This window comes from Giraffa tippelskirchi, chromosome X, assembly GCF_054371585.1.
Source record: "Giraffa tippelskirchi isolate mGirTip1 chromosome X, T2T-mGirTip1v1.2.pri, whole genome shotgun sequence".
Classification (NCBI taxonomy): domain Eukaryota; kingdom Metazoa; phylum Chordata; class Mammalia; order Artiodactyla; family Giraffidae; genus Giraffa; species Giraffa tippelskirchi.
Window position 1 is genome coordinate 93,708,328 of NC_137289.1, and position 24,581 is coordinate 93,732,908.

General features: G+C 46.1%; 1 protein-coding gene across 14 annotated transcripts; it reads left to right on the top strand.

Annotated features, from left to right (window-relative positions):
- Nucleotides 1-546: 546 nt before the first annotated feature.
- USP11 (ubiquitin specific peptidase 11) lies at nucleotides 547-15,333 on the top strand. 14 transcript variants are annotated; one of them, XM_081567168.1, is made up of 21 exons: nucleotides 547-738; nucleotides 7,306-7,415; nucleotides 7,509-7,720; nucleotides 8,061-8,178; nucleotides 8,319-8,464; nucleotides 8,588-8,649; nucleotides 8,770-8,869; nucleotides 9,235-9,408; nucleotides 9,493-9,651; nucleotides 10,038-10,262; nucleotides 10,405-10,488; nucleotides 10,596-10,690; nucleotides 11,190-11,396; nucleotides 12,055-12,107; nucleotides 12,313-12,570; nucleotides 12,646-12,716; nucleotides 13,055-13,167; nucleotides 14,122-14,271; nucleotides 14,355-14,470; nucleotides 14,638-14,726; nucleotides 14,806-15,333. In XM_081567168.1, the coding sequence occupies exons 4-21, from the start codon at nucleotides 8,133-8,135 to the stop codon at nucleotides 14,941-14,943; spliced, it is 2,286 nt and encodes a 761-aa protein (XP_081423294.1). In that variant the 5' UTR covers nucleotides 547-738; nucleotides 7,306-7,415; nucleotides 7,509-7,720; nucleotides 8,061-8,132; the 3' UTR covers nucleotides 14,944-15,333. The 14 variants fall into 14 exon arrangements, with proteins under 14 accessions (XP_081423294.1, XP_081423298.1, XP_081423285.1 ...); XM_081567172.1 differs by having other exon boundaries at nucleotides 12,313-12,555; XM_081567159.1 differs by having other exon boundaries at nucleotides 7,590-7,720.
- The last annotated feature ends 9,248 nt before the right edge of the window (nucleotides 15,334-24,581 follow it).

A 24,581-nucleotide genomic window follows, 5' to 3' on the forward strand; every position in this document is an offset into this window, starting at 1 on the left:
GCCTTCAACACGTCTGTCAAGAGAATAAATCTAGTTCACGCAAGCAAGAGGCCCGCAGGCCTGGGTAGCGCCCTGGAAGTGATGCCCTCTTTTGCACTAGTTTCTGATGGAGAAGGGTAGTGCAATGAAGGAAGGGCATCCTGGTCAGGCTTGCAAAAAGGCTGCTCCCAGGATACAAGCCCGCAGTCCTTAGCAGAGCATGGGACCGAAAGGTCCTGGAAGCTTTCCCTGAGCACGCCCCAGTATGTCCTCTTCCACCTCGGGGACCACTACCTCTACCTTCCGCCCAATTGTTTGTCCTGACTCAACATGGCGTTAGAATCCCACAAGACATCTTGGTCCTTAGTTCCCAACTGGAGGATTTACCCCGCCTATTGGTGGCGGAAATAACCGCCCACGGGCCTATGCCTGCCGAGCCCTTCGACGAGTCCGAGCACGGGGGTCCCTTTTCAAGATGGCAGTAGCCCCCTGGCTGTATGGGGGGCTCTGCTTCCGTTTCCGGGACCAAAATCCGGAAGTGGCAGTTGAGGGGCCCTTCCTATTCCCAGTTGCGGTGGCCACTAGAGGAGGGCAAACGGCTATGGAAGCGGTCGCCGCGAATCCCGCGGATACGGCTGCGACTGCGGTCGATGACCGAGAGCCACAGCGTGAAGCGGTGCCGGGCCTGGAGAGCCAGCGGTGCCAGATCGAGAATGGCAAGAATGGGCGAGGGCGTCCGCTGAAGGTCGGCGAAAGCTGGTAAGGCAGAGCTGCAAGCGGAGCCTCGGCTTGAGCGGACGGTGGGGGACGAGGCGGCGGAGGTCCACGTGAGAGCCGCCCTGGGGAGGAGGAATGGCCTATGGGACTGGGAACGAGAAGGGCGGGGAAGTGCCTAGTCTGGGAAAGAGGTGGGGCCTGTGCGGTGCAGCCTGCCGCCTGATAGCGCGGCGCGATTTGGCGCGCAGAGGCAGGGGGCGGGTCATAAGGGAAGGCCGCGGCGGCGGGGCCAGGCTAGCGAGGTGGACCTTGGAACTTGGGAAGGAGAGGAATCTCAGCAACAGAGCTGGGGAATGTGGTCTGCGCGGCGTTACGAACCATCTAGGGGCGGGCCATGACTGCTGCGCGGCGCCTGAGAATGAAGTCAATGTCGGTGACGTCACGCCGAAGAGCGGCTTGGGAACCGAAGGCGGAGCGGGTGGGGGAGGGAGGGAGTCAGACCCTGCGTGGTGGAGAGAGCTGGAGTCTGGGAATGAGGCTTGTGACGAGGCCGAGGGGCGTGTCCTGAGGCCGTGGAGAGACTGCAGAGGGGAGGTGGTGCCCGTGAAGCAGAAAATGGCGCCTGCGAAAGAGCAAAGCTTTTGAAGCGGCGAGGTTTTTGCCTTTGGCCAAGCTAATCTTCCCAGGACGGGAGAAAGTGCAGGTGATTAGCACGGGAGGGGCCTTCGATGTTACGTTTGTTTTCTGTTTTAGTAGTGCTTTGTTTTGTAATCGGGGAAAAATAGCTATTTTTAAAATATCAATGCGTATCTTGATAAATTGACTTGTTTAATTGATTTCTTTGCTAATCGCTGCTCGAAATGTACTGTTCCTGGGTTCATTTTATTTCTCGCCGAGTTGCATCTCGTTTTTTAAGTTGTGAAATACGTAAGACCTGCAAAGATTATATGAAACGTTTGCGTAGGCCAGGTTGATGGACATTTTATAAAAGTACACGATTGGTACTCTTAAAAAATTTCAAGGTCGGGAAAGACAAGGTTGAAGAACTGTTCCAAATTGAAGAAATTAACGGGATTTAACGAATGCATAACTAAATGCAATGTGTGATCCTAGATTGGATCCCGGAGCAGAAAAAATAAATTATTTAAAAATCTTTTTTTTTTTCACCTCATAAAGTGAATTTTCTCTTTTACTGTAAAAGATATGAATGGGGAAATTGATAAAATGTTTACCAAATTCTGTAGACTAGATGTTAGTACTGCTAATTTCGTGGTTTCTTGGTATTGTGATCGTGATAAAGATATCTTTGTTTTTAGGAAATTCATTTAGGGTTAAAGAACCGAAGTATTTAAGGTTAAAGAACCATTGTATAAGCAAGCTTACTCTGAAATGGTTGAAAGAATAGCATATATAAAACGTATTTAAAGAAATAATGATCGAGTAAGTGAGTAAAAATTTAAATTTGGAGAATCTTGAATGAAGGGCACACAGAAATTCTTTGTATTATTTTTACGACTTTTCTGAGTCTATTTCTAAGTTAAAAATTTAAAGAATAATACAAAGTTTGTGAATTAACCACCTAGGTTAAGATTCAAACTGTTAGCTTAAGAAATTCTGTGCTGCTCCCAGATGAAAATTACCCTCCCTGCCACAGGAAATTATTACCCTGAATTTTTAATTTCGTTATCAGTTTCCCACCATTGTATGCATCCCTAAATAGTATTTGTGATCTAAGCTTTCATTTTATGGGAGGATATGTGTGAAATCAGACTGGCTGCAAATCGTGCGCCCTTGGCATCATATCAGGTGGGTACTCAGTATCTACGTGACGTCATTGGTGACATTAGCCTTGATCACTTGGTGAAGGTATTTGCTGGCTTTCTCCACTATACTAGTACTATTTTCCTGTTTCTATACACAGTGATTCTTTTAAAAAATAATTTTATGTCTATCCTTTCCTCAGAACATTTCAACAGTCTTCCTGTTTCATGCAGTGTAAATGCTAAAATTCTTACAATGACTTGCAGAGCTTTACAGTTTCCAGACTGGTGTCTAGCTCTGATTGTTTCTCCCAGCTCTCTTCAGATTACACTCCCCCCCCTCATTTTCTCCATCCGGCTATATGGGACTCTTGGCGTTCCTCCATGCCCGCAAGCAAGCTCTCACCTGAAAGCCTTTAGGATAGGAGTGAGGTATGCTCCTTTTAGTGTTCTTTAATCACAGTACTAGTGAAATACATATTCCTGTTACTGGAGAGACAAGTTGAGATTCCCCAAATTGGAAATATGAAACCAAGCAGTTTATTTTACTATTACACTATAGCTCTCCAGCAAGGTAAAGCCTCAGTCCATCTTGAGAGTAAACAATAACAGAAACATTGCTATAGCCCATTTGGAGGTGTTCAGAAGGGCTTGCAGGCTTTGGTTCCTGCCCCATCTTACCTTTACAGACTTGTGACAGTAGCCTATAAAAGTATCCCACCAATAACCAGGTTTCCTCTTGGTGTGTTGAAAATGTTTTGGAAGTAGATAGAGGTTGTGGTTGCACAACACTGAATGTACTAAATGCCACTAAATCGTTCACTTTTAAATGGTTAATTTTATGTTATATGAATAATAAAATTATGATGTGTCAATAAAAAATTATCCCATCAGTGTTGGTTAAGCATTGAAGCCAGTTTAATTTGTTGTCTGTTTTATAGGAGGTCACTGGAGTGATCAGGAATTTTGTGTTCATAAAGCATTTCAAAGTCTCCGACCTACCCCAAATCATATACCTAAATATACATGTTAATATTTGCACTTTGTAGCTTTTGTCAACTGGCAGATCTGGGTGAGGGCATTTAATTTATTTGGCCATCTGAACTGATTAATTTCTGGGAGAAGCTTAAATTTTAAGAGAAAATTCAAATCAATGATAGTATAGCCTCCTTGGCAAATTTTCAAAAGTGAACCATCTGAAGTTAGATCTGGAGTAGCTGAAGGAGCCTCTGGTTGTTTGCAGGGTGTAGGTAGTTTCCTAACAAGAGGTAAATAAGCATGAGCCTGTCTTTGTTTAGATGAAGGAAGGTGGGTGCCTGGGTACAGTGTTGCAGAATCGATTGTGATGTGTGAAGGGAAAACAATTTCTCACTGGAACTTAAGAGACTAGCCAGTGGCTTAGGCATATTTATCCTGTGTAACAGCTATAGCAGCATTGCCAACCAAACGTGTGAAAATTTCAGTTGGTTTAGTTCTAGGGTCTTCATTAAATTTTAGTGCTGTGCAGACTTCTCCTAAAGCTGTTACACAGGATAATTATGCCTTGGCCACTGAATCTAATGAAAGAGTGAAATAAATAATAGGCCTCTGACAATTCCCCTGTAATTGAGTCAGCACCCCTAGTATCTGCTCAGATTTTTTGTGAACCAAAAAGGGAAGGGGGGTTGTGAGTCTGGAGTTCTAGAGGGGGGAGCTTTTGGTAGAAAGTTATTGTACTAGTTGTACTAGTCTTTGTTGCTTGAACACAAGTATGCTGTTTAGCTTCAAAAGTATGCAGTTATTGAAAGGTTTTTATGTTAGTATATCTAATTATATATAGTTAACTATAACTAACCTAGTAAGATAAACTTTCTTTTTGGTTTGTCATTTTTTAAAATTTTAAAAAGTTTGAAAAATGAAAGAGCTTTTCTGAAATATTTAAGTTAATTAAAATTGGAGGAATTTTAGGTAAACCTAATGCATTCCTTTTGTAGGGTGAAGGAGTAGATCTTTGTGGTATCTCCCAGAGATAGTTTAGGCAGAAAAGAACATTTGAACAATGTTACTATTCTTACTTTGGCCTGAATTTGGGAAAGACAAAGCAAGAATAGTTCGTTGTTTTGTATTTATTTCTGTATTTTTGGCTGTGTCAGGTCTTAGTTGCAGCGTGTGTACTCAGTAGCCCTGCGGCATGTGGGATCTTACAGAGATCGAATGCCCATCCCCTGCATGGTAAGGCAGGTCTCAACCACCGACCAGCAGGGGAATCCCAAGAATAGTTGTTTTTTTTTTTTAAAAAAACGATATAAATCGAAGTGAAGACAAGAAATATTTATAGTCAACCTTGTAAAACATACAGTGATAAATAGCAATGATTGTTAGGAGCTTAACTTGTCTTAAAAGCAAGAATTCTGTTTTAAAAAGTGAGCTAAGAGAGGTCAAAAGGCACCAAGAGTTAACAGTAATTTGGTGACAAAAAAGGAGCTTCCAGTCTGGGCATAAGTTAATGTAGTCATTTTCTAGAAAAAAAAAAAAAAAACCCAATTCTAATTTTCCTCCTTTGGTACATTATTCATGTAACAATTTACAGAAAGGACTTATTTATATCTGTTTTTATTTATGTATTTAGGCTTATATAGATATATAAGTAGTTTAGAACAGTGTGATAGTACATTTATATCTGAATAAGCTAACAACCTTTTAATAAAATGAGTAGGAAATCGTATCTTAGTTTATATCCATATTTCTGTTTCTCCATAATTATTATACCTAGTAATGTAATGATTAACCAAAATAACCGATATTTTCTCCAGACACAAGAAATCTAGAGGACAGACAATATTGTTTAGTAATTTCTTTCCATAAGTACAAGTTTCATATCACTTTAACAAATTGGAGGAAACAGAAACATGAGTGACTTTAACAAGATCCGTTTTATTTGTGTGTATTAGCAATAAGAAATTAGAAAGTTAAAATTTTAGAGATACATTTACAGTAGCAACCAAGAAAAAAAAAAAACATGAGCATGTAGGAGTAAATGTAATGATGTGTGCGTGCTTTTCCATTAGACAGTGACAACTCTATATGTCATGACTGTCACCTGAGCTGACAGATTATGAGCCATCCCAATTCAAAAATGTTAAAAAAAAATTCAAAGTGTTTTTGAATTGAAAAAAACATGGTAGTAATATTTTGTGAAAATTTATGTAAAGCTTCAGTCTTCTATGAAGGCTTCAGAAATTCATGTTGTAGCCAGATGTGGAGGTTTTGTTTACCACTCTAAAAAGTGATTTTAATGTTAATTTTCCTTTAAAATCTGCTTTAAAAAAACCTGTTAAGCTGTGCCTCCTTTTGTGTCAAAGTTCCCATTAACAAGAAACCAGCTTTACGGAGTAAATTCACCTCATAAACCATCCATGGAGGCTGTTAAAACCTTGAAGGTGCAAGTGGTAAAGGGTAAGATCTGTGATAGAATCTTCTAGATGAGTGTCTGTGGCATGAGCCACCGGGGTGGGGAAGGTGTGTGTGTGTCCCCAGCCTGAGTGAAGTGTGGGATCTGTGGCGGTCACTGCAAACCCCCCCAAAGTAAATAAAACAGCCCACAGAAAAGTTTGCCTATTTTGGGCAACATTCCAGGTTAACAAAGAAAAGTGCCATTTTAAAGAATCCGATGTATAGAGTTAAATAGCTAGAAAACTGGGAGGTGGAAGGGGGGTTCTAGAAGGGGAAAACATGTACACCCATGGTGGATTCATGTCAATGTATGGCAAAACAAATACAATATTGTAAAGTTAAAAATTAGAAAATAAACTAATTTAAAAAAAAATTAAAAAAAGTTTTTATTTGAGGCTGTTAAATACTTTGGACAGCCTTCTACGTATCAAAAATTGCATAGCAGGAACTTCCCTGGCAATCTGGTGGTTAAGACTGTCAGCTTCCACTGCAGGGGGCCATGATTTGATCCCTGGATGGGGAACTAAGATCATGCTGTGGGGCATGCCCCCCCCAAAAAAAGAGTCCATTGCAGAGCAGGTTTCTGTTGCAAGGCGATGAGATGGGGCGGGAGGGGGCATGAGGATTATGTGTACGTAAACTTTTTTGTCTAAGCCCTAGGATTGGAATGATAACAGCTAATGTTTATTTAGCACTTTCTATATACCAGGTATTCTGCAGACTTGAGAATTTCTCATGGCATTCTACAAAGGCAGATTTCATCAGTCCTAAATGTTTATCCTAGTAGTGCATATAAAAGTGTCTCCTTTAAAAGAGAGCAGGTGAAACTGTACTTAAAGACAGTTCAGATGGTAAATTTCATCTTACATGTTTTTCACAGTTTTACACAGAATGAGCTAGTCACTATATGCTTAGAAATTTATTATAACATCAAAATAAATCCTAAAGACAAAAATTATTTTAAAGGTCACAGTGTGCAGTTTTTGAAGGAGAACTTTGTGATTCTTTTAGCAGTTGAATTTTTTTTATTTCTGAGCGGATTTTTCCGTATTTAACAATCCATTTCTTAACTGAAGAGTTTTGTATCCTGTACAAACATTGCACATTCAAAAAATGGCTGAAGTCTTATAACATTAGCTGCAAATAACAATTATTTTGAATCTAATTTAATTGTGTTACCCCACAGACTAATACAAGTAACTTATCGTTTATTCTAGAATAGAATCTCATGTTTTCTGGCATCATGGGTATGCTTTTGGTTTTGGTTGTTTTATTTTTTAGCTCTGTATTAGTTTCAGATGTTCATGAAACTTATCCTCTTGGTAACGTGTGGATACGTTTAGTCCAATAACCATGGGACGTGGTACCACTCACCGCCAGATAACTGTGCAACACGCCTGTCACCTGTCTGGTCTAGGTTCCTCGTGGGGCAGCACTGGTACAAGCAGTGGGAGGTGTACGTGCAGGGAGAAGATCAGGACTCCAGCACCTTCCCTGGCTGTGTCAACAATGCTGAACTCTTTGAAGGTACCAGGCTTCTGCCTCCCCATGTCAGCCGAGCCCTGGACTTCTTGTCATCTCTGTCCCAACAAACGATCATGAGCCCCTTCTCTGTGCTAGGTCATTGGTGAGATGGCCAGACTGACTCATCACTTTCCTTCCCTGATTGTTCCTCTGCTACCTCCCCCTGCCCTCCTGCAGACCAGGTAAACTGGCACCTCAAGAAGGGATTGGTGGAAGGTGAGGACTATGTGCTGCTCCCAGCGACTGCTTGGCATTACCTGGTCAACTGGTATGGTCTAGAGCATGGCCAGCCTCCCATTGAACGCAAGGTATAGTGGGTGGCGCGAGTGCTGCGGGGTGGGGGTTGGCTTCTGGTGGGGGGAAGCGTAGGAAGAAGGCCTTAAAGGTCCAGGACGGATCCAGACCTGTGTGTTCATGTCCGCTGTATCCATACACCTGGCTCTGCCCTTCTTAGGTCATTAGATGGTATCTTGCTCTGTCCCCTGCATTTGCTTGCCTGTGTGTGCTCGCCTCACACATCCTCGTACATGTGTCTGTGCCATGTGTGTTCGTCTCTGTGGATGCTCCTCTGATTGCAGAGGTCGTCACCCTGTGTCTGTTTGTGCACACGGTGGGTACGCCAGTGTGTGCACCCTTCCCTCCTTGCAGGTTGTGAAACTGCGCAGTATCCGTAAGGTTGAAGTGTACCCAATAGAACTGGTGCTTGTCCAGCACAGTGATATGGACACACCTCACACGGCTCAATTCAGCCAGACAGATTCTCTTGGTGAGCCCGAGGGTCATGGAATGGATTGGCATTCCCGGCAACAGTCACTGTTCAGTGATCTAAGGAGTCTGAGGTCAAGAAGTGGGGGGATCCTTCAGGGTGCCAGGAAGACCTTGAACGTGCACCATCCCCCTCCACAGACCTAGTTTTGCACACCGCTCGAGAGCAGTTTCTGGTGAGCCCCCAGGAAGAGACCCGGCTGTGGATCAAGAACGCGGAGGGCTCTTTTGAGAGGTTGTGCAACAGCCGCGTCACAGTGCTTGACGCCGCTCTCGAGACTGGGCAGGTGAGAGTGGGGAGGACTTGTTTGCCCACAGGCCGTGCTCAGATTCAGAGAAGTGAGAGCTCGGTACCCGTGGGCCCTCCATGAATGCCTTCCCTGTTTTTTACCCCTCTTCCTCCAACCCAGGTGGTTGTCATGGAGACCCGCAACAAGGATGGCACTTGGCCCAGTGAGCAGCCACATGACATGTGAGCCTTTGGGGTGTCTGGTCCAGAGTGGGGTCCCACAGTCAGCAGACTGAGCCCATGGGCACATTCTCCCTGTGCATGGTAGTTCCTCAGCTGATGAGAATTTCTCATCTGTCTCAGGAGCAGCACATTGGAGGAGGAAGAGGACTTCCAGGGCCAGCCGGGCATCTGTGGTCTTACCAATCTGGGCAACACATGCTTCATGAACTCGGCCCTACAGGTTGGACCATGAGGTCTAGGTGTGGTACAGCATGGGGGTGGATTCGCAAATTGAAAGTGGAGGACAGAGTCAGGGGCGTTGCAGGGCAAGGGGTCAGGTTGGAAGCTAGGTCCCCACAGTCTGGCTTGATGTGCCCATTTTCTTTCTGAAGTATCCGTGCCTTTCCTCTCTACTTGCTCCGTGCTTTCCCTAGTCTCCTCCTTCATCACCACGTTCTTCTATCTCCTGAAATGCTGATCTCTCCTCTCCCCTACTCCTCTGCCCATTCCTTTCTTTCCCCTTCATCCTCCTCCCCTCCCTTTCATCCATCCCCAGCTTGGTTACCTCTTTCTCCCCTTTACTCACCTGGCCCCTGCCTCCTGCAGTGCCTCAGTAACGTGCCGCAGCTCACAGAGTACTTCCTCAAAAACCGGTACCTGGAGGAGCTCAACTTCTGCAACCCACTGGGCATGAAGGGGGAGATTGCACAGGCCTATGCGGACCTGGTGAAACAGGCGTGGTCTGGCCACCACCGCTCCATCGTGCCCCAGGTGTTCAAGGTGTGACTCGGCCCTGGCTAGCCCCTCTCTTCCCCCCCCACCCATTGCCTCCCTCATGCCTTGACGCCCTGCCCATCTCCTCAGACCAAGGTCGGCCACTTTGCGTCCCAGTTTCTGGGCTACCAGCAGCATGACTCACAGGAGCTGCTGTCGTTCCTCCTGGATGGGCTACACGAGGACCTCAATCGCATCAAGAAGAAGGAATATGTGGAGCTGTGTGACGCTGCTGGGAGGCCAGATCAGGTGGGTTCTTCCATAAGACCCCCATCATGAGAGCCTTGTTAAAGCCACTAGGACCTCTGCCACAGGGATTTTCTGGCTTCCCTGGGGTACGCTCACCACCCTCCATTTTTGGTTAAGCTCATCTTCCCTGACCTCAGTCCCATCCTCGTCTTCAGCACATCTCCACATCTCCCACACCCAGTGAGAGTTAACTCCCACCCAGTCTCCTTCCCCAAGTAACCCCCAGCCCTAACAGCGAACACAGTCTCCAGGTGGCCCTCACTGTGACTCTGTCTCTGGACTTTACCAATGGCCTTAACCTTTACTCCCATGCGCACCCCGCCTGCAAACCATGGTTTTCCCCAGCCCCCAGCAAGCCTCACCACCTAGCATAACACTGTCAACAGGAGGTTGCTCAGGAAGCCTGGCAGAACCACAAACGGCGGAACGATTCTGTGATTGTGGACACTTTCCATGGCCTCTTCAAGTCCACACTGGTGTGCCCTGATTGTGGCAATGTGTCTGTGACCTTCGACCCCTTCTGCTACCTCAGTGTCCCGCTGCCTGTGAGCCATAAGAGGGTCATGGAGGTCTTCTTTGTCTCCATGGACCCCCGCCGCAAGCCAGAGCAGGTATGAGGGGAACGAGGATGGGGGTGTAATGAGGGACCTGCACTCATAGAGTTGGTTTGATTACTCAGCCATACCTCAGGATTTCCTGCACTAACTCACCACGCATCCTTCTGCTCTTCTGTGGTTACCATTTCTCCATCAGCACCGGCTCGTGGTCCCCAAGAAAGGCAAGATCTCGGATCTGTGTGTGGCTCTGGCCAAACACACTGGCATCTCGCCAGAAAGGGTGAGGCTCTGCAGACGGAAGGAAGGTGGGATACAGGGGCAAGGAGACCAAGGGAGGCAGAAAGGCCTGTGGGACTGATCGGTCCCCTCTCCGTATCCCATTCCCAGATGATGGTGGCTGATGTGTTCAGTCACCGCTTCTACAAGATCTACCAGCTGGAGGAGTCCCTGAGCAGCATCTTAGACCGAGATGATATCTTCATGTGAGTAAGAAGACCAGGGGATATGGGGGTTTCTTAGAAACCTCCTTTGTTAACCACCTTCCGTCTTCCTTCCTCAGCCTGATTCACAGGGCACCACCCTGCTCAGGGCTTCCGCCATGTACCTTAGCAGGGCAGGCTGCTAGGGGCTGTCAGTGAGTGGGGTAAAATCCTTATGCAGGGTGCCCTTGGGTGTTTTCTTCCTTACTATGTGAGGGAGGCTCCTGTTTATTTTATTCAGCACTTAACTAGTACCTCATATCCTTGTGTCACAAAAAATTTTAGTCAACTCCCTCAGTGCTCTAGTAACACCAAAAGACTTTATCTAACATGACATAAACAAGGTTCTGTGTAAATGATCCAAAACCCTGGGTGACTCTTTGGACCCTTTTAAAAATACTTGCAGGTTGTGAGTGGTGAGTGGCTGGAGCAACTGGGGCAGAGTCCTTGAATCCCTCTTGGGTATCTTTATCAGACGGGACCTGATGTTCATCTCCCACAGATATGAGGTGTCGGGCAGGACTGCTGTTGGTGAGAACTCCAGAGAGGATGTTGTGCTTCCTATCTACCTGCGGGAGCGCACCCCAGCCCGGGACTATAACAGTTCCTATTATGGCTTGATGCTCTTTGGGCACCCACTCCTGGTATCTGTGCCCCGGGACCGGCTCTCATGGGACGCCCTGTATCACATCCTGCTGTACCGCCTCTCGTGAGTCTGCACTTCCAGGTCAGGTGGGGAGGTGGGGTCAGAACTCAGAGCCGAGTGTCTTAATTGCTTGGTTGCCACCTCCCATCCAGCTCCAGAAGACAGTTCAAACTTAATGTGGCCAGAGAGTAACTTGTAGGTTTTTTTCTTCCTCTAAATTTCTGATTTTGCCACCACCTCGCCTAGGTGCTGGGGATATAGGAGTGAACATGACAGATAACATCATCTTGTACTTAATTGTCTTCCTAGAAAGTCTTGGTTATTTGTGTTTCAATCGATTTTTATTGTGCCTAAAACCCAGAGTCCCCACCAGGCAAACAGCAGTGCACTATCTGGCTTCACCTCTCCCTCACGTGGCACTTATGCATGCTCCTCAGAGGCCTTCCCTGATGGAAATGTGCAGCTGATCATGTGTCTGTGTAACAGTGGCTTATCATACTTGAGATCCACACTCCTTAACTGTGGCCCACAAGATCCTCCATTGTCAGGCCACCTCTTCCCACGTTACTCTGGCATCTCCTGAGACCTTCTGGCTCCTCCTCCACAACTGTGTGTGTGGGGGTTGACCCATGGCTTCCCATCATAAGCAAAATAGACTTCCGGGCTCTGTCCTCCCCGCCCTCGGGCCCCTCCTTGAGAGTCTCCTCTGTTCTGCTGGCAGACGCTACGTGACCAGACCCAGCTCGGATGATGAGGATGACGGAGATGAGAAAGGTGAGGAAGAGGGAGGAGAGAGGATCTGCAAGGGTGAGGGTCTGTACAACCAGTCCCATGGCCTGATGGAGGGTCAATGGGTCAGCGGTGGGTCTGGGGTGGGTCTGACACACACACACACAGGGTCCACCTGGATGTGCATTGCTGCTCAGCCCACTGGGGTTCACACATTCCCACCTCTGACATCCTCCCCCCATCCTAACAGACCTGGAGGATAAGGATAGCCTCCCTAAGCCTGGACATGTGACTGAGGGCAGCTCCCGAGACCCTGGGCCAGAGCAGGCTGGGCCCAGCTCCAGAGTCGTGAGCGGAAGTCGGGCCCCTGTAGACAACTCTCCTGGGCCATCTCACTGTCCCCAGAGGGCACGGCGCAAGCACCTCTTCACCCTGCAGACAGTGAATTCCAACGGGACCAGTGACCGAACCACCTTCAACGAGGATACCCATGGTGTCTCCTTCAGCTGTGAGCCAAGATTGGGGAGGTGGGAGGGAGTTTTCCTTGGGAGCAGGGCCCATGACCACCTCCCCTCGCCCCTAGCCCAGCCGTACATTGCCATCGACTGGGATCCAGAGATGAAGAAGCGTTACTATGACGAGGTGGAGGCTGAGGTAAAGGAGATCTCGGGGATGGCAGGGAGGGGGGTGCACTTCCAGTTGGCGCCACACACACCCTCTCCCACCTCAGCTGAGCCGTGACCACAGAGCTCCCAGGGCCTCAGATTCTTAACTTCAAAGTCCATGCCCTTAACCACTTGGCGTGCGTCTTCCACCCCTACTCCTTTTTACCCCCCAAGGGAATGGCTACTCACTCCAGTATTCTTGCCTAGAGAATTCCATGGACAGAGGAGGCTGGCAGGCTACAGTCCATGGGGTCACAAAGAATCCAACACAACTGAGTGACTTCCACTTTTCATCCTCATACTTGGCCATCCACTCCCCCAACCTAGGGCTACGTGAAGCATGACTGCGTTGGGTATGTGCTGAAGAAGGCACCAGTGCGGCTGCAGGAATGCATTGAGCTCTTCACCACCGTTGAGACCCTGGAGAAGGAAAACCCCTGGTAAGGGACCAGAACGGGGCCTCTGGGGGTGCTATTGGGTAGGACCACCTCCGCCCAGCCCCTGTTACCACTAAATACACCTCCTTCCCCCACCTGCTCATTTGATCTCCTCCTACCACTCTGGCCACCAACACCCTAAGCCTATTTCCACCTCAGAGCCTTTGCCTGAGCTGTTCCTTCTCCCAGGATCATCCTTCCTCCAGTTATCTACAGGGCTTGACCTCCTTCGTTTTGCTCAAGTCTCTCTTCAAATGTCACCTTATCAGAGAGGCCTTCTCTTACTCTTCTGTTAAAAACTGCTCCTCCCCCAGCCATCAGCTCCCTCCATTCCTTCCATGTGCTGTTTTTGTCCTAGCCTAGCATTTGTTTCTTGCTCCATAACACCCCTTGATGTCACATCTTAGATTCTTTTACTTCATTTTTTGTCTTTCCTGTTAGAGTGAACCTCTTGAGAGTGAAAACATTTTAAGTTCACTGTGTATCTCTTCTCATTGGTTATAATGGTGTGGGCTGTGCAGTAGACACTCATTAGATCGTTGGAGAATAAATGAAACAGAAAGAACTGAAAAGATAAAGCCAATCTCAAAAATAAGAGCAGCAACTCCATGAAGCAGAAAGAGAACAAATATGAAGTAGTGCCAAAGATATCAATGATAGGCCGTCAGCAAATAGCTGGTGAGTGAGTGGGTAAAATAAAAGAGAGAAAACCAGAGAGACAGAGGCAGGCTCAAAAAGATGACTAGGGTCTGCCAGACCAGAATCCAAACAAAAACACATGCCAGTACAAAAGTTCATACGTTGGGCAATTGATAAGTACGTGGCAGGGTTTTAACAAGCATGCTAGGGTAACATGGGAGTAGGAGTAGCGTCTCTGGACCAGATGTGGCCCATCAAAGCTGCATGGCAACAAGAGCTCAGAAAGTGTCTGTGTCCTGATCCGGGCTCCATCACTAGGTACTGCCCCACTTGCAAGCAGCACCAGCTGGCCACCAAGAAGCTGGACCTGTGGATGCTGCCAGAGACACTCATCATCCACCTGAAGCGCTTTTCCTATACCAAGTTCTCCCGAGAAAAGCTGGACACCCTTGTGGAGTTTCCTATCCGGTCTGGGACCTGAGGAGGCTGGTTGGGGGCAGGGGTGGGGTGGGAAGGGGGCGCCACTGATATTAACCCTTGCACACCCACAGGGACCTGGACTTCTCTGAGTTTGTCATCAAGCCGCAGAATGACTCAGCCCCAGAGCTGTACAAATACGATCTCATCGCGGTTTCCAACCATTATGGGGGCCTGCGGGATGGACACTGTATGTACCAGGGGCATGCTCAGGGTAGGGGCGATATGGTTGGGATGTCCCCGGTGGGTAAGTAGATGTGTGAACCAGTGGCGAAGTCATTGGAGGAGTGAGAGAGCCAATGTGGACCCCTCTTAGGGGCAGGAGGGTGGGTGAGGACCTCTCGCCCTCTCTTACAGACACGACATTTGCCTGCAACAAGGACAGCGGCCAGTGGCACTACTTCGATGACAGCAGTGTCTCACCTGTGACAGAGAATCAGATTGAGGTGATTTCCATCTTCCTTCCTCCCCTTCTCCCGACACCCTCTTCCCCAGCCCACACTGACTCCTGTCTTCTCCTCACAGTCCAAGGCAGCCTATGTCCTCTTCTACCAACGCCAGGACGTGGCACGCCGTCTGCAAACCCAGGCCAGCTCGTCAAAGCCCCCAGCGTCCTCTGCCTGTGGTGCCCCACCCAAATCGGAGTTCATGGATGTAAACTGAGGGACCCTGGTCCTGCCGCCGGGAAGAAAGCTGTCCCAGCTCTCTTCCTTCCTGAAGCCACCCCCATTCTCTTAACCCGAGTTAGGTGCCCCATGCCAGGCGTCACAGGCTTAGTTGTGGCTACTGTTCTCCTTGCTGCTACGTTGCGCTCTCCTAGGGAAGAAGAGGTTGTGTCTCCTTCCAGCAGTGTGTTCCCTGCCCATGTTTGCCCTTTAGAGCATTAACCTTCCCTTCTATTCTCTATTTATGATTCTCCCCTTCCTTCTTGTCCTCAATCTGGGGTGTTCTCAGGGGGTGGGGGTGGGGTGCACCTGAACAGAGTGTATTTTCTTATTGAGACCCTGTACCTTGCGCTGTGTATATATAAAAGTGCCGGTGTGTTCCTTGGCATTGTGGTGTTTTTTTTTTTTTTTTTCACCTCCTTAACCAAGCACCAGTACTGTGCCTGTATGTGTAGTGAATGCCACGTGTGTGAAGGCTGCTGCTCTGAGTGCTCACTGAGCACCATCTGTGTGCCAGGTCCTATTCTAAGTGCTTTTGAAGCACCATCTGTGCGCCAGACACAGTTCTCAGCACCAACTGCATGCCCAGTGTTTTCCAAAGCATTTTGCAAATATTGACTCGTAATCTTCACAAGAGTCTCACGCAGGAGTTGTTATTGCCAATTTCAGGTGGGGAAACAAATGCAGAGGTCAAGTAATTGCTCAAGTTATGTCTAGAGGTCCAGGCACCTCATCAGTTACACTGGAGGTAGTAGTCCCCAAAGGGGACATTTGACCTCTGTGGACCCAAAATGGAACTGGTAGTGGGCATGACCTGTGCTCAGCTGCTGTGGGAAAGGTGTGCCTAGAACAAGACAGGCATGTGGGGGGGCAAATGGCTGGTTTCTGGATATAAAGATACTAACCAGACCACCTCACAGGCCACCAGTAGTGTCCTCTGAGGAGGGGGTACAACTGGCCCAAGCCACCCACAGTGACAGGACAAATGGGCTGTGTCTGTGTTGCTCCTATGCTTAGCCTGCCACCATGACCACAGCTTCCTCAACAGGCAAGGTCCCTCCAGCCTCATCCCACAGAAAAGTGAGATGAAGCACCTCCTGCAGAATGGGTGCAGCATTGTGTGAGCATAAGATGCCACCTAAGCACTGCACAGCCCCCGCCTGAGCCCTCCTGTGGGTGCCAGCTCTCACCTCAGAGAAACAGAGCTCCAGTGGGGACAACCGTGGGGCAGAATGGAGTGGACCAGTGTGCAGTATCTGGACATAGACAAGCACCCCAGCCCTTCACACTGAGAAAGGGAATCCTGTTCAGGGCAGCTGAGAGATCATTCCCCCGCCAAGCCTGCTGCCTTTGCACTGGGCCTGCGAAGCCCCCCTGAGGGACACACAGCCCAGCCTTATCACCCAAAAACCTCCAGTCGTGCTGTGGATACAGGTGAAATCGAGATAGTTGCTGCGAGGAACTCAGCTCAAACTGACAAGCAAAAAATAAAAATATTGGATCCAGGAACTCATAACTGTCATTTAGTCCTCACAACTGAAACTCCAATGCTTTGGCCACCTGATGTGAAGAAATGACACTTGAAAAGACCCTGATGCTGGGAAAGATTAAAGGCGGGAGGAGAAGGGGATGACAGAGGATGACATGGTTGGATGGCATCGCCAACTCAATGGACATGAGTTTGAGTAAACTCCGGGAGTTGGTGATGGACAGGGAGGCGGGGTGTGATGCAGTCCATGGGGTCCCAAAGGGTCGGACACGATTGAGCTACTGAGCTGACTGAACTGAAGTCCTCACGAAGAGTATATGGTTTAAACACTATTACCCCATTTTGTAGATGAAGCAGGCATGAACAGATGGTTCAAAATAAGTCCTCATTAGCTATGAACAATCAGTCCTGGACAAAAATCCACCTAAAAGGAATTAACTCAAAATAACTTCCCTGGTTTAACCAAGTTCAGTTCAGTTCAATTCAGTTGCTCAGTCGTGTCCAACTCTTTGCGACCCCATGAATCGCAGCACGCCAAGCCTCCCTGTCTATCACCAACTCCCAGAGTCCACCCAAACCCATGTCCATCGAGTCGGTGATGCCATCCAAACATCTCATCCTCTGTTGTCCCCTTCTTATCCTGCCCCCAGACCTTCCCAGCATTAGGGTCTTTTCCAATGAGTCAACTCTTCGCATGAGGTGGCCAAAGTATTGGAATTTCAGCTTCAACATCAGTCCTTCCAATGAACACCCAGGACTGATCTCCTCTAGGATGGACTGGTGGATCTTCTTGCAGCCCAGGGGACTCTAAAGAGTCTTCTCCAACACCACAGTTCAAAAGCATCAATTCTTTGGTGCTCAGGTTTCTTCACCGTCCAACTCTCACATCCATACATGACCACTGGAAAAACCATAGCCTTGACTAGACGGACCTTTGTTGGCAAAGTAATGTCTCTGCTTTTAAATATGCTATCTAGGTTGGCCATAACCTTCCTTCCAAGGAGTAAGCGTCTTTTAATTTCATGGCTGCAATCACCATCAGCAGTGATTTTGGAGCCCCCCCCAAAAATAAAGTCTGACACTGTTTCCACTGTTTCCCCATCTATTTCCCATGAAGTGATGGGACCAGATGCCATGATCTTAGTTTTCTGAACGTTGAGCTTTAAGCCAACTTTTTCACTCTCCTCTTTCACCTTCATCAAGAGGCTCTTTAGTTCTTCTTCACTTTCTGCCATAAGGGTGGTGTCATCCGCATATCTGAGGTTATTGATATTTCTCCCGGCAATCTTGATTCCAGCTTGTGTTTCTTCCAGCCCAGCATTTCTCATGATGTCCTCTGCATATAAGTTAAATAAGCAGGGTGACAATATACAGCCTTGACGGACTCCTTTTCCTATTTGGAACCAGTCTGTTGTTCCATGTCCAGTTCTAACTGTTGCTTCCTGACCTGCGTACAGGTTTCTCAAGAGACAGGTCAGATGGTCTGGTGTTCCCATCTCTTTCAGAATTTTCCACAGTTTATTGTGATCCACACAGTCAAAGGCTTTGGCATAGTCAATAAAGCAGAAATAGATGTTTTTCTGGAACACTCTTGCTTTTTCGATGATCCAGCGGATGTTGGCAATTTGATCTCTGGTTCCTCTGCCTTTTCTAAAACCAGCTTCAACATCTGGACATTCACGGTTCACGTACCGCTGAAGCCTGGCTTGGAGAATTTTGAGCATGACTTTACTGATGTGTGAGATGAGTGCAATTGTGCAGTAGTCTGAGCATTCTTTGGCATTGCCTTTCTTTGGGATTGGAATGAAAACTGACCTTTTCCAGTCCTGTGGCCACTGCTGAGTTTTCTAAATTTGCTGGCATATTGAGTGTAGCACTTTCACAGCATCATCTTCCAGGATTTGAAATAGCTCAACTGGAATTCCATCACCTCCACTAGCTTTGTTCGTAGTGATGCTTCCTAAGGCCCACTTCCCTTTGCATTCCAGGATGGCTGGCTCTAGGTGAGTGATGATTATCTGGGTCATGAAGATCTTTTTTGTACAGTTCTTCTGTGTATTCTTGCCACCTCTTCTTACTATCTTCTGCTTCTGTTAGGTCCATACCATTTCTGTCCTTTATTGAGCCCATCTTTGCGTGAAATGTTCCCTCGGTATCTCTAATTTTCTTGAAGAGATCTCCAGTCTTTCCCAATCTGTTGTTTTCCTCTATTTCTTTGCATTGATCGCTGAGGAAGGCTTTCTTATCTCGCCTTGCTATTCTTTGGAACTTTGCATTCAGATGGGGATATCTTTCCTTTTCTCCTTTGCTTTTCACTTCTCTTCTTTCCCCAGCTATTTGTAAGGCCTCCTCAGACAGCCATTTTGCTTTTTTGCATTTCTTTTCCATGGGGATGGTCTTGATCCCTGTCTCCTGTACAGTGTCACGAACCTCTGTCCATAGTTCATCAGGCACTCTGTCTATCAGATCTAGTCCCTTAAATCTATTTCTCACTTCCACTGTATAATCATAAGGGATTTGATTTAGGTCATACCTGAATGGTCTAGTGGTTTTCCCTACTTTCTTCAATTTAAGTCTGAATTTGGCAATGAGGAGTTCATGATCTGAACCACAGTCTGCTCCCAGTCTTGTTTTTGCTGACTGTATAGAGCTTCTCCATCTTTGGCTGCAAAGAATATTATCAATCTGATTTCGGTGTTGACCATCTGGTGATGTCCATGTGTAGAGTCTTCTCTTGCGTTGTTGGAAGAGGGTGTTTGCTATAACCAGTGCATTCTCTTGGCAAAACTCTTCTATTAGCCTTTGCCCTGCTTCATTCTGTCCTCCAAGGCCAAATTTGCCTGTTACACCAGGTGTTTCCTGACTTCCTACTTTTGCATTCCAGTCCCCTATAATGAAAAGGACATGTTTTTTGGGTATTAGTTCTAAAAGGTCTTGTAGGTCTTCATAGAACCGTTCAAGTTCAGCTTTTTCAGCGTTACTGGTCGGGGCATAAACTTGGATTACCGTGATATTGAATGGTTTGCCTTGGAAACGAACAGAGATCATTCTGTCGTTTTTGTGATTGCATCCAAGTACTGCATTTCAGACTCTTTTGTTGACCACGATGGCCACTCCCTTTCTTCTAAGGGATTCCTGCCCACAGTAGTAGATATAGGGGTCATCTGAGTTAAATTCAGCCATTCCAGTCCATCTTAGTTCGCTGATTCCTAGAATGTCGACGTTCACTCTTGCCGTCATCTGTTTGACCACTTCCAATTTGCCTTGATTCATGGACCTAACATTCCAGGTTCCTATGCAATATTGCTCTTTATAGCATCAGACTTTGCTTCTATCACCAGTCACATCCACAGCTGGGTATTGATTTTGCTTTGGCTCTATCCCATCAACCAAGGACACCTTGAGAAGACAACATGACTAAGAATCAGGAGAAGTAAGAGACAACACAGTAACACAGAGACACAATAGAATCCTCAGACATCAGTGTAAAACATGCTTATTCTGGTCATGGAAATAGAGATGATTACATGTGAAAAAGAAATTTAAAACCTTTAAAAGTGAAAATGAAAACAAGCAAAATTAAGTTGAGAAAGAATCAAACAGAAGTGATAGATCTGAGCTAGATAATTGCAAAACTTAATAATTATCTTTTATTTTTTGTCTGGCTATTTACTGTGAAACTGATAAATATCTTTTACTATTGTGATTATGTAACTATTATTTGCTTAATACCATAGTATTATGGTTGGTCAACAGAAAATAATAGAATTCTATATCACTAAAACTAGCATTTAGTAGGAAAACGTCAATGGATGAGTTTAGCAACACGTCAGACCTAGCCGAGGAAGGATTCTGTGAATTGAATACAGTTTAGGGCATACTAAGGAGTGCATCTTCTAGAAGATTTTAAGTTAGACTAATACTGCATTTTAATAAGGGTATAAAAACTAAAAAATATAAAAGGTATGTATTTCAAACAAGAGGGAGGGAAATAGATGATGAATAATCCAAAAGAAGGCGAGAAGAAAGGAACATGGAACACGGTGAATGGGTAGAAAGCACATAGGCAACCACTTGCAAATAGTCTGCTGTGTTTCCTCCAGTTCAAGGGAGGGGACTGGGAACCAGGCAGCTGCTTTCAGACCACAACTGCCACCGTCCTAGGGAGAAGGTGGGGTGAGGGTGAGTAGTTCAGTTCAGTTCAGTCGCTCAGTCGTGTCCGACTGTTTGCGACCCCATGAATTGCAGCACGCCAGGCCTCTCTGTCCATCACCAACTCCCGGAGTCTACCCAAACCCATGTCCATCGAGTCGGTGATGCCATCCAGCCATCTCATCCTCTGCCGTCCCCTTCTCCTCCCGCCCCCAATCCTACCCAGCATTAGGGTCTTTTCCAATGAGTCAACCCTTCGCATGAGGTGCCCAAAGTATTGGAGTTTCAGCTTCAACATCAGACATTCCAATGAACACCCAGGATTGATCTCTTTTAGGATGGATTGATTGGATCTCCTTGCAGTCCAAGGGACTCTCAAGGGTCTTCTCCAACACCACAGTTCAAAAGAATCAATTCTTCGGCGCTCAGCTTTCTTCACCGTCCAACTCTCACATCCACACATGACCACTGGAAAAACCATAGCCTTGACTAGACGGACCTTTGTTGGCAAAGTAATGTCTCTGCTTTTAAATATGCTCTCTAGGTTGGCCATAACCTTCCTTCCAAGGAGTAAGCGTCTTTTAATTTCATGGCTGCAGTCACCATCAGCAGTGATTTTGGAGCCCCCCCCCCAAAAAATAAAGTCTGACACTGTTTCCACTGTTTCCCCATCTATTTCCCATGAAGTGATGGGACCAGATGCCATGATCTTAGTTTTCTGAACGTTGAGCTTTAAGCCAACTTTTTCACTCTCCTCTCTCACCTTCATCAAGAGGCTCTTTAGTTCTTCTTCACTTTCTGCCATAAGGGTGGTGTCATCCGCATATCTGAGGTTATTGATATTTCTCCCGGCAATCTTGATTCCAGCTTGTGTTTCTTCCAGCCCAGCGTTTCTCATGATGTACTCTGCATATAAGTTAAATAAGCAGGGTGACAATATACAGCCTTGACGGACTCCTTTTCCTATTTGGAACCAGTCTGTTGTTCCATGTCCAGTTCTAACTGTTGCTTCCTGACCTGCGTACAGGTTTCTCAAGAGACAGGTCAGATGGTCTGGTGTTCCCATCTCTTTCAGAATTTTCCACAGTTTATTGTGATCCACACAGTCAAAGGCTTTGGCATAGTCAATAAAGCAGAAATAGATGTTTTTCTGGAACTCTCTTGCTTTTTCGATGATCCAGCGGATGTTGGCAATTTGATCTCTGGTTCCTCTGCCTTTTCTAAAACCAGCTTCAACATCTGGACATTCACGGTTCACGTATCGCTGAAGCCTGGCTTGGAGAATTTTGCGCATTACTTGACTAGCATGTGAGATGAGTGCAATTGTGCGTTAGTTTGATTCCAAGGCAAGAATCCCTTAGAAGAAATGGAGTAGACATCATGGTCAACGAAAGAGTCCGAAATGCAGTACTTGGATGCATTCTCAAAAACGATAGAATGATCTCTGTTCATTTCCAAGGCAAACCATTCAATATCACGGTAATCCAAGTCTATGCCCCAACCAGTAATGCCAAAGAAGCTGACGTTGAACGATTCTATGAAGACCTACAAGACCTTTTAGAACTAACTCCCAGAAAAGATGTCCTTTTCATTACAGGGGACCGGAATGCGAAAGTAGGAAGTCAAGAAACATCTGGCGTAACAGGCAAGTTTGGCCTTGGAGTACAGAATGAAGCCAGGCAAAGGCTAATCGAGTTTTGCCACGAGAATGCACTGGTAATATCAAACACCCTCTTCCAACAACACAAGAGAAGAGTCTACATGTGGACATCACCAGATGGTCAACACCGAAATCAGATTGATTATATTCTTTGCAGCCAAAGATGGAGAAGCTCTATACCGTCAGCAAAAACAAGACCGGGAGCAGACTGTGGCTCGGATCATGAACTGCTTATTGCCATATTCAGACTTAAATTGAAGAAAGTAGGGAAAATCACTAGACCATTCAGGTATGACCTAGATGAAATCCCTTATGATTATACAGTGGAAGTGACAAATAGATTTAAGGGTCTTGACCTGATAGACAGAGTGCCTGATGAACTATGGACAGAGGTTCGTGACATTGTAGAGGAGACAGGGATCAAGACCATCCCCATGGAAAAGATGCAAAAAAGCAAAATGGCTGTTTGAGGAGGCCTTACAGATAGCTTGGAAGAGAAGAGAAGTGAAAAGCAAAGGAGAAAAGGAAAAATATTCCCATTTGAATGCAGAGTTCCAAAGAATAGCAAGGAGAGATAAGAAAGCCTTCCTCAGCGATCAATGCAAAGAAATAGAGGAAAACAACAGATTGGGAAAGACTGGAGATCTCTTCAAGAAAATTAGAGATACCAAAGGAACATTTCATGCAAAGATGGGCTCGATAAAGGACAGAAATGGTATGGACCTAACAGAAGCAGAAGATATTAAGAAGAGGTGTCAAGAATACACAGAAGAACTGTACAAAAAAGATCTTCACAACCTAGATAATCACGATGGTGTGATCACTCACCTAGAGCCAGACATCCTGGAATGTGAAGTCAAGTGGGCCTTAGAAAGCATCACTACGAACAAAGCTAGTGGAGGTGATGGAATTCCAGTTGAGCTATTTCAAATCCTGAAAGATGATGCTGTGAAAGTGCTGCACTCGATATGCCAGCAAATTTGGAAAACTCAGCAGTGGCCACAGGACTGGAAGAGGTCAGTCTTCGTTCCAATCCCAAAGAAAGAGGGTGAGTAAGAAATCTAGAAAACTTTCCCATGATTTTGAAAATGACTTTTTCTTGATTGGACACTTGTTCTGTTGCTGTAAACCTGTGACTTTTCCAGAAGTGCTGACACAGTTGATTCTGACATTTCGGCTTGCTTGCTTTTTTCTTTTCAAATTTAATTTTAGGTTTCTGTGGGGGAACATAAGCTTGGAGCTTCCTAGTCTGCCATGTTGCTGATGTCACTCCCCTTGTGTATTATAAGTGTGTTTCTTAACACACTTAGGAAGCAATGCAATTGGATCTTTTTATATAATCTTACATTGTTTGAGTTTTAATTGAGGTGCTTAGATCACGTAGTTAATGTAATATCGATATGTCTAAGTTTTAGTATTTCATCTAGCTATCTGATTCAGAGAAGGCAATGGCACCCCACTCCAGTACTCTTGCCTGGAAAATCTCATGGACGGAGGAGCCTGGTAGGCTACAGTCCATGGGGTCGCTAAGAGTCGGACACGACTGAGCGACTTCACGTTCACTTTTCCCGTTCGTGCACTGGAGAAGGAAATGGCAACCCACTCCAGTATTCTTGCCTGGAGAGTCCCAGGGATGGCAGAGCCTGGTGGGCTGCCATCTGTGGGGTTGCACAGAGTCGGACACGACTGAAGCGACTTAGCAGCAGCAGCAGCTATCTGATTATTTTTTTGAGGGAGATGCTTTCATTTTTTATTTTGTATCATGTATTATTTTACAATGAATTGTATTACTTTTGTAATTGAAAAAAATACATAGGAAAACAGTAACAACAACAAATATTTGGCCTGGATTCTTAGGGCTTGAAATTCATGTTGGGTTCAAGTTTTTGTTGATCACAACTTATTTTTTGGTTCATAGGCAAAAACCATTTCTTGAATGCTTCCTGGTTAGCTGGCACTGCCCTTGGCACTTCCATAGGCTTTTCATCTTCATCCTGACAATAGTCCTGTGAGGTAGGAATTGGCCCTACTTTATAGATAGGAGATTATTGCTTGAAATGCTTCTATTTGCCACATGTTTTCATGGGCTGGAGGTTCTTACTGGCTGGTAAGTTACTGGTCAAGAACTCTCACTAGTTAGGAGTTCCTAGAGGTTGCTCTAAGATTCAAATAATCAAACTACTAGAATTTTCCCCCAACAGGAGTGATAGGTTAGGTATCAGGATAAGAGTGGAGGAGAGTCTGGGGTCTCTTCCTTTACAAAGGAACCATTTGAGTTTGCTCTGGTCACTCATGCATGGTGGGGGGAGAGGATGGTGGAGAGGAGGGAAAGTGG